The 10,055-nt window shown below is 45.2% G+C and overlaps 1 protein-coding gene across 1 annotated transcript in view; it reads right to left on the bottom strand.

Annotated features, from left to right (window-relative positions):
• mmp11b (matrix metallopeptidase 11b) overlaps positions 1 to 10,055 on the bottom strand; it is a 58,928-nt gene that overhangs the window by 31,182 nt on the left and 17,691 nt on the right. Inside the window, exon 2 of the mRNA XM_063212201.1 lies at positions 7,867 to 8,183. Coding sequence (XP_063068271.1) covers positions 7,867 to 8,183 — 317 coding nt within the window. The remainder of the gene's footprint in view (positions 1 to 7,866; positions 8,184 to 10,055) is intronic.

Here is a 10,055-nt window from a genome sequence, read left to right as displayed (position 1 = left end):
GTGGGCTCATGATGACGTTAAGGGGGCGTTTGTTCAAAAAGGGTTGAGGACCACTGCTCTGCATGAAAGGGTTGATAAACAGGAGCACATGGCCGTGTTTCTTCTTCCTGAAGCCAGAACTGGCACTGTGACTCTGGCACATGGGCTCTTGTTTGTTTATGCCAGTGTTTCTCAAACTTTTTCAGATCAAGGACCACTTTGTTACACAAAAATGTTCAGGGACCAACTGTCATCTTAATTGACAGTTGACAGTTGCTGATTTGACTGCTAATTTTGATGTAGATCACTTACTTTTTATTCACATTTACAAGCCTGTCTAATTGTGGTGAAAATGAGATTTCAGCTATGTTTACCTTTGTAATAATGTTACAAATATAGCCTACTGCTAACTTGTCTTGGAAAAGTGAAATCCCCTCGCGGACCACTAGTGGTCCCCGGACCATACTTTGAGAATCACTGGTTTATGCAGATGATATCTATCTCCTTCCCCAGTGCCACCAGCGCTCAGTCAGCAGCCGGTGCACTGAAAGTAATAGTTAATATCAATGTTTTCCCTCCATCTATTGATCATGGGTTTAGTGTGCCACAGCGGGCATGCCGAGTCTCCCAGGCCAGGGTTCAACATGCCCGGGCGTGCCAAGCCAAAGCCAGCCATTACTATCTCCAGCAGAGAGAGAGAGGAGAGCGAGAGAGCGAGAGAGAGAGGGAGAGAGAGAGAGAGAGAGAGAGAGAGAGAGAGAGAGAGAGAGAGAGAGAGAGAGGGAGAGAGCGAGAGAGAGAGAACCTTGACACAAGCTGTGAGTATGCACAGCAAGCCCTTATTATTGCCCAAACGAGCGAGCCATCTTGTCACCCCACCCCTGTACTGGGAGGACATGCTTGGTTTGGTGGCTGACACTGCGGCGTCGTAGGTCCATCATTAAGTCCCTCCTGAGAAATCACAGAGGAGCAGGAGTGGAGACACACGGCCGGGCAAAACGACCACTTAGCGAGCGGCAGGACGCAGGGCACAGCACAGCACAGCACAGCATAGGGCCTCCAGTCCGCCCCTCCTGCTACTGCCTTGGCACGTTTCAGGTGCAGGGTCGTTTCAAGTTATTTGGGCGCTCTAGGCAGAGGACTCCCTTCCTTCAAACTATTGGGGAAGAACGCTCTCAAGAAGATTTCAATAAGAGTAACTTTTTTGGTGACAGAATGTAGGGAAATGGTGCTGACAATGTGGCCATTGCTGTTTTTTTTTAAAATACATCACTAGTCATTATCAAGGGGCCCCTTTAGGCTGGGGGGCCTTGTTCATTCCCTGGTTTGTCTGTGTGGTTGTGACAGGCCTGTCCTTAAGGTGACAACTTCATGACATGGAACAACAACAGGTATGGGCGGAATGATTGTGGGCTTCCTGCTCCCCTAACAGAGGTGATGAGCTTGCAGGCAGGACAGGGCAGGGCCTGGCAGAAACACATAAGAGTTGCAGCAAAGCACACACACACACACACACGCACGCGCACACACAAGCACACACACACACACACGCACGCACACACGCAAGCACGCACACACGCACACGCACGCACACACACACACACACACAGAAGAGCATGGGAGAGCACTTAAAGTGGTAGTTCGCTATTTTAGACATTAAGCCCTGTTTGTGTGACTTCTGGGGTGAAGTAGAGATGTTCTCATCACAATTTTGACATTAGGTGCTGAACGGAGCATTTGGGTATTCAAGACTGCAGCCCCCCCACCTTTACATTGACTCCAATGAAGCACTCAAGCAATCGATCATAAAATGGCATTAAACTTTCGTTTGCAGAGACATGAAACTCACCGAGTGGTCAGAGGTGGGCAGCGATACGTTGGCTCGAAAATCACCGCGAAATACGAAATATTGTCCGTCTTCATTGATTGTATTGGTTTGACTAGTATTACTCCGCGCGACCGGAAATGGGGGTGCGTTTGTTTACGTTACTATCTATGGTTTGTATGCAAGCTGTAGTTTTTGTAGCCAGTCCCGCTCAAAGATAGCCGTTCTACCTCGCTCATTGATGTCTACATAAACAACACACTATCGCTACCTACTGGCTGGATGTCTACTGCTATTCAACGGCGTCTGGGGAAAAATAGGTCCGCCAAATGCTAAACAACAGTTAGAAGGCATATTTCGCTGCAATTTTCGGGTCAATTTATCGCTGTCTACCACTGACCACACGGTGAGTTCCATGTCTTCTCAAACAAAAGTTTAATGCCATTTTATAATCGATTGCTTGAGTGCTCTATTGGAGTCAATGTAAAGGTGGGGGGGCTGCAGTCTTGGATACCCAAATGCTCCGTTCAGCACCAAATGTCAAAATTGTGATGAGAACATCTCTACTTCACCCCAGAAGTCACACAAACAGGGCTTAATGTCTAAAATAGCGAACTACCACTTTAAGGGCAGTCAAGATTTGGCTTTTTTTTCCTCCGGCAGCATAGCACTGCAACAAATGCAACCAAATGTTTTTCCTGCATGCTCTTGCCAAGCTCTTGAAACACTCTGAGCTGCGTCTTGTATAAATTGTGCTGATGAACAAATACATCTCACATAGATTGTATATTTTATTCAAAACATGTTGGCTTTGACCAGATTTTCTTTTACACCCCGCCCCCCCAAAAAAAGGTCTGCCCAGAGGGAACAAAAGCTATGGGGTCGATCGATTCACTGAGGGCTGAAGGAACAAAAGCCATGTGGAGGGTTCACTGACGGCTGATGGGGGTAAAGGTTGCACACGGACCCTGGAGCAAAAAAAAAAAAAAAAAGAGGAAAGCCCCAACAACTACCCCTAACAACTACTCCTCACAACAGCCCCCAAACAACTACCCCTCACAACAGCCCCCCAACTCATGTCCGAGGACAGGAGACGAGAGGTAATAACATGGTATTTTTGGGTTGTGATCTCCTGTGAGGGACAGGAGCTGTAAATCTTTTTGGGTCTGGTCCTTGGTCATTTGGAAGGCTGCCCCAAATGATGGGGAACCTGTGTAGTGGTTTGGTTTGCCCTAGCCTAGCCTGTGGTGGTCTGACTTAGGGGAGAATTGGAGAGTTGAGACGACTCCTGCTGTGTCAAGAGCAAGGTCTGGAGCAGTTAAACGAAACATTAAATACACCTTCAAACGGGTCATTGAGAATGATCAAGCACAAAAGTAGTTATCACTGACACTGTCGATTATTACTGTTTGTTACCATTCACAGTACTGTAGGGGTGAAAACTTTTTTTTTTTTAAATATATTTTTAGGGGCTTTTATACTTTTATTTGATAGGACAGTCTGAGATGGTGACAGGAAGCGAGTGGGACAGAGAGACGGGGTAGGATCGGGAAATGACCCCGGCCGGATTCGAACCGGGGTTCCCATGGGCATGCAAGTCCAAATGTGGGGGGCTTAGCGTGCTGTGCCACAGCGCCCCCTAGGGATGAAAACTTAGGGCGGATTCACACCTACCCCGTTTGGTCCGGACAAAAAGAAAGTGCACTATCGGACTTTCCTGGTGTGAATACGCCCTTTAAACAAAAGCTATACAAACTGACAGTTGTAACCGGTCATGTACAATGAACAATGACTTGGCGTTTTTCCTCCTCATATTCTGTCCATTCCAAAATGAGTGTCCATTAATTGTTACTAGAAAGCTCACTATCTTCCACATGTGATTCTGCGCAGTCCTATGTTATGACAGCACTAGTCATGATAACAAAATGATATGGAAAAAAAACATTTACTATCAAATTATGCTTTGCTTTGCCATAGCTATATCACTCTTGTTTGTTTTTGTGTTTGTATGTTTTCTGCACATGGTCTATCCCAACTCACAGAAAGTTTTTTTTGCACAATTACCTTTTTTACATTTTTGTTTCTTTAAAGGGACACTGTGCAGGAAATGGTCAAAAAAGGTACTGCAACTATGCTGCTTATTGAAATTGGGCTGCCTATTGCCAAATTGGATCTTTGCATGAAAGTTTACGAAGTAATAAACAAATATTTTCTAGTATGGTCCAAGTACAGTCATTTTTGTAGCTAAAAATGGCTATTTTTGGAAATTCAAAATGGCGGACCATGGAGAAGATCCCCCTTTTCATGTATGAAAAGTGCAATTTTTCCAGTCATAATGAATACTTAGAATTTTATGCTTGTGGCAAGTATTCATGAAAAGGGTAACATTAGTGAATGGACAGCATGAATTCTGGAAATAAACAACTAAAAATCTCACACAGTGTCCCTTTAAACAGTTTGCATTGATTTTCTTCAGAAAAAAGACAATATAATTACAATTATGCAATACACTCACTGAACAACCCTCCCCAAAATCCCACCCATTTACCCTTTACTATTTTTTATTTTCCCCTCCCTGACTATTCCTGTGTTATTTGTGTCTTGAAATCACCATATGGGCATTTGTGTAGGGTATTTGTGTATTTATGTAAGCTACTGGAAACCTGAATTTCCCACTGGGGATCAATAAAGTTACTCTACTCTACTCTACTCTCTACTCTTTATTTATATTAAAAACACATTATGATTAAGTAGTTTTTTGCTGTTTCATACCTAACACAGAGAGGGGTGATGGTGCAAAGTAGAACCACGTGGGCCACTAGTCGAAGGCCGCTGCATGGTCCACTGCACTGCAATGCAAGGCCACCTAACCGTTGGCTTCTCTCTTTTTTTGGCAGAGAGGGGTCATGACCCTTGAGACTCAAAATTACAGGGGAGGAGGATGGGCAATGTCCGGTGCTAAAAAAAAAACCCTCCTTCTGTTCTGACTGAGATGGAAGAGACAATTGAGTCAAAACATTAGCCAGGGCAAGGAAGCACGAAACGGAGGGAGGGAGGGAGGTAGAGGCAGGCTGGCTGGATGCAGACAAGTCTTCTGGGGGGAGGTCAACCTGCCCAGTTCCAGAAGTCCTTCAAAAGCAGTAAAACGCCAAGTTGATTTAAGCCCAAAGCCCACTGTTTATCATTAGTCTTGAAGCCGCAATTAACTCCAGGAAAGAAGAAAGATTAGCGGTGAAGACAAGGATGTCTTAGTTAATACACAAAATCATGCCTGTCTCAAAGCCTTTGAAAAAGCACACCAGCGAAACAAGTGCGAAACGAGTCGGGAAAACAGCTTGAGATGTTGTCTTTTGAACATGCCGAGATTGAGGAAACTCAGGAGGATTACAGCCAGCCCACACTGTACTTTTCCAGTTGGCCTCAGAGCCTTCTAATTAGCCCCCAGGCAAAACTTCTATATTACACAGCTCTGTCACCAAAGCCTTTGAATGCCGCCGGGGCCTGGTATGGAGAGATGCAGTGAAACTCTGCATCAGATCAGAGAGTTACTCTTTCCTCCTAGGTGGTCGGTCGACTTGGGTCAACATGTAAATTGATATTAAATACAAGTGAAAGCTGGGAGGGATGTTGGGGTGGGGACTTTGTGAGACTCATGTGGGGCATTACGGAAATCCTCTGGTTGCAGCAGTGCTCCCTTTCTTAGGGTGTCACAGTAAAGCATGCAGGGTTAATTCAACACTTAGAGAGTCGTATTCAACATCTTCCAGAGTGTATTTGGCCCCTGAGTACTCTCTAAGAGTTGAAATGACACTACATGTTTTCCTGTGATCTAATGGACAGCATGACTGAACTGTGAGCCTTTGGTGCCTGTTACTCCAGACAGCTCCGGGCTACATTCACATACACAAGTCACAAGACTTTTTAATACAGTCCAAGCATTATCTATGCTGTCTGGCTCCAGCGAAGCCTGCCAACTCACTCACACACACAAAGGCAAAGGATCAGGGTGCTGTGGCGCGGCACGCTGGTGCAACGTACCATGGGTGGCCGGGTGGCCTATGGGGACTCAAATCCGGCCCCTGGGTCATTGCCCAGTCCAGTCCCACCTCCATCTCTCTCTCTCTGACTTACTATCTGTCACCACCTTCGCTGTCCTATCAAACAAAAGGCACCCCGTAGGATAGAGGACAACTACGGTACGTATGCTGGCCCACCATGATGATTGGTAGTCGTATTTTCGTTAGGTGAGGTGACCTTGTGGCTGCCATAACTCACTGTGAGCCCAACACAGTAAACAATGCGGTGTTAGTTCAACACTTTCATGAGTGGTGCCACTCAACGTAACCCGTTGAGAAACAGCGTTATAAATTTGCTGTTACCAGCAATGACACAAGTCGTAGTGCACTACCAAAGGCTCTGTGTTATGTCATAGTAGTGCAGCAGTACAATGGTAGTTAACTTTTCAGTGACCTCTTGTGGAACGGCATGCAATGTGGGGCTACGGTCTCCCAATTGAGAGTTGAATTTAACACTGTTCTAGAGCTTACTGTATGTCCACATCGAGGGCTGTGCTGCCGAAAGAGCTGAATTTAAAGGGACACTGTGCAGGAAATGGTCAAAAAAGGTACTGCAACTATGCTGCTTATTGAAACTGGGCTGCCTATTGCCAAATTTGATCTTTACATGGAAGTTTACTAAGTAATAAACAAATATTTTCTAGTATGGTCCAAGTACAGTCATTTTTGCAGCTAAAAATGGCTATTTTTGGAAATTCAAAATGGCGGACCATGGAGAAGATCCCCCTTTTCATGTATGAAAAGTGCAATTTTTCCAGTCATAATGAATACTTAGAATTTGATGCTGGTGGTAAGTATTCATGAAAAAGGTAACATTAGTGAATAGGCAGCATGAATTCTGGAAATAAACAACAAAAAATCTCACACAGTGTCCCTTTAACACTAAAATGGGACCATATATTCTCAGAATACTGTTGGATTTAAGTTTCCTGTGGGCTCAAACACAAAGGGCAGAGAACATCTGAGGTACTCAGTTCTCCCTCCATCATGAAATGAATGGCTGTCTAGCGGATCACAGCAGAGCTACAAAAGCAAAGCTACACCACTAAAGTTTATTTGGATTGGAGCAGGGAAATTATGTATTTAGCTGCTGCTGCCATTAATGCTTGAACACTGTCCTAAGGTGGGTGGGTGCATGGTCAAGATCCCAAGATAACCTTAATTGAGAATACAGTGAAAAGGAGCACATCCTACTAGAACTAGCTATGTTTCAAATTATGTAATAACTACTAAATGACATCTCTACAACTGCATTAACGTTGGGCATGGCGTTTTGGAAAGAAGGCAAATCCTCTGTGTTCTCGACAGAGTTGTGCATTGATCAACCTCTTACTTGTAAGTAGTCTGTCTTTTCACACTGTCATCCAAAGGGGACAAATCGTTTGTGCTATTACATGTCTTTACCATTGCATTGCAACTTGCATATTGATGTGCAATGTGTATATCATCAGGAAACAAAATTGGGGGTGCTTTTCTAAATTGTAAACCTCTTACTTGTAAGTGAGGTCCCTCTTTTCCCACCGTCCAAATCTTTTGGGCTACTACAGTATGTCTTTAGTATTGCATTACATGGATATTGAAAAGGGGAAAAGTCGGTGTGTTCTTGAAAAGGTTAAAGTGACACTGTCCCATTTTTGGAAATCAGCTTATTTTACACCTCCCCTTGAGTTAAATAATAGGGTTTTACCATTCTCCTGTACTTTCAACCGTTCTCTGGGTATGGCAGTGCAAATTTTACCTCCAAGCTAGCAGTTAACATTGAGTCCTATGAGACCAGTTAGCCGCGAGTCCTATGAGACCAGTTAGCCGCGAGCTGGTCTCATAGGACCCAATGTTAACTGCTAGCATGGAGGTAAAATTTGCACTGCCATACCCAGAGAAGGGTTGAAAGTACATGAGAACGGTAAAACCCTATTATTTAACTCAAGGGGAGGTGTAAAATAAGCTTATTTCCAAAAATGGGACAGTATCACTTTAACTTCTTACTTGTAAGTGAGGTCCGTCTTCTCCCACCGTCCTCCGAAGAGGACAAATCTCTTACGGCGGTGGCGCGCCCCGTGGCCCCCCGCGGCCGTCGGGAGGTACCCTGTGCCTCCCTTCTGGCCTGGGTAGTCTGGTACGCCACAGCGGGGCCGATTCCTGAGCTCCGTGCTCCCATGGGCAGGGGAGGAGGCATGGGTGGACTTCCCATGGTGATGGCTGCCCTTGATGACTAAGCCCGACTCATCCTTCACAGTGTCCTGAGCGTGTGGGAGTCTGCCTCTCTTCTTCAGGCCGAAGTGATGGGATTTCTCTGGCCAGCTCTGCAAAGAAAATAAATCAGACGAAAACCATAAATCAGACAGGACAGTCGCTAATGCGTTAAGACAAGGCCCCTAGTATAAACTTGCTTTTGTACGAGTGAGGGAAACCACACACTGTTCTTGCCAATGGCAGTTAAGTTATCGAGACACAACGTTCGGCCTATGGTCTTCAATCTCTCTCTCTCTTTCTCTCACACACACACACACACACACACACACACACACACACACACACACACACACACACACACACACACACACACACACACACACACACACACACACACACACAAGCGTGTGTAGTAAAGCATTTTCAGCATTCCAGCATTCCACTGGCGTAACGTGCATTATGAGTGTGCAAAATAATCACACCTTTCAAAATTCAAGTGCATTCTCTGCCAAGTCATCCATATTCAATAGAGTGAGGCCGATTCAGATCATGAATGCACATTGATAATATTCACTGCAATGAAAATAGTACAATAAACAGTATTATCCTAAATCAAGCCAAAAAAATCAACAGGAAAATCTCCCTGAGTAATGACTTTAATCACACTTCCAATTCCGTGTCATTGGGGACTTTTGAAGAAAAACCAAAAAAAAAGTAGAAATACTGTAGAAGCTTCCGGGACACAGAGGTCTCCCACAAACATTAGCACAGTCAATTTCCTCCACAGAATTCCGAGGAAACGGCTGAGTTAATTGGCCGGGTTGGAGGGAGGGAGGAAGGAGGGTTGGCTGGAGGTTGAGGTGGGGATGGAGGGAGGAGGGTTATTGAGGTCTTATATAGTCATACAAGGAAGCCGACATAGGCGGGTAAAGGGGTCAGCTGTCCCGGGCCCAGGGAATGGGGGGGGGCCCAGAATTGGGTCTTCATTACATTGTTTGTATTGGGGTGGGGTGGGGGTGTACATTTCAAATGGCTTTGTCCTGGGCCTGGCCAAAGCTGTCAGTGGCCCTGTACACAGATGCATGCCCTGGTCTACCCCAGTCCTTAAATCCCCCCCCTCCCCCCTCCCCTCCTGCTTGACTTTATTACAGCTTGGTGCTTTGCCAGAAGCACCTTGGAGGGGTCTTGTTCGTTCTCTTTCTTTCCTTCCTTATATCATTCCTTCTTTCTTTCTTTCTTTCTTTCTTGGGCTTGCTTGGTGGTGTGAGTCGAGATGTGGGTAGCTGGAATTCTATTCCCTCCAACAGCACCCCCCCCCCATCCCCCCACCATCCGACCCCCCCACCCTTTAGCCCCTTTAAAAAAAATACTTCCGCCGCGCTGGCTTCAAGGCAATTTTAAAACTGTAATTTAAGCACACAAACTGCTTTTGAGCAGCCATAAAACCGGAGCCTTTGGCTACAAGGGTTTTAATTTTTGCCTCTTTTATGACTACATAGCCTAGACCTGAGTATTAGCTCGTGCCAGTAGGAAGCCTTTAAGATTGAATGCAATGACCTTGCAGTGGCAGAAAGAACATGAACAACACGACAGATAAGTGCTCTATCTACATACCTATTCCCATTCATACAGGACACATGGATGGCAAACAAAGTTTTTAAAAACCTGCCTCTCTCTCTCTCTCTCTCTCTCTCTCTCTCTATCTCTCGCTCTCTCTCAATACATATTTATTTCCATTCATACAGGACACATGAATGGCTAGCAAACAAGGCTTAAAACATATGACAAAACAAGCCACAGCTTCTCTATTCAACATCATATTCAATGTACTCTCACCAAAACACAACCCAGCTCTGAGGAGAGAGAGAGAGAGAGAGAGAGAGAGAGAGAGAGAGAGAGAGAGAGAGAGAGAGAGAGAGAGAGAACAAAAAAAATAGATACACAAATAGACACAAATATCTGAGGGGCAAGCTGAGACAGAG

Source organism: Engraulis encrasicolus, chromosome 12 (assembly GCF_034702125.1).
Source record: "Engraulis encrasicolus isolate BLACKSEA-1 chromosome 12, IST_EnEncr_1.0, whole genome shotgun sequence".
Classification (NCBI taxonomy): domain Eukaryota; kingdom Metazoa; phylum Chordata; class Actinopteri; order Clupeiformes; family Engraulidae; genus Engraulis; species Engraulis encrasicolus.
The sequence above is the reverse complement of the archived record's forward strand: the minus strand, read 5'-3'. Positions and strand labels throughout refer to the sequence as shown.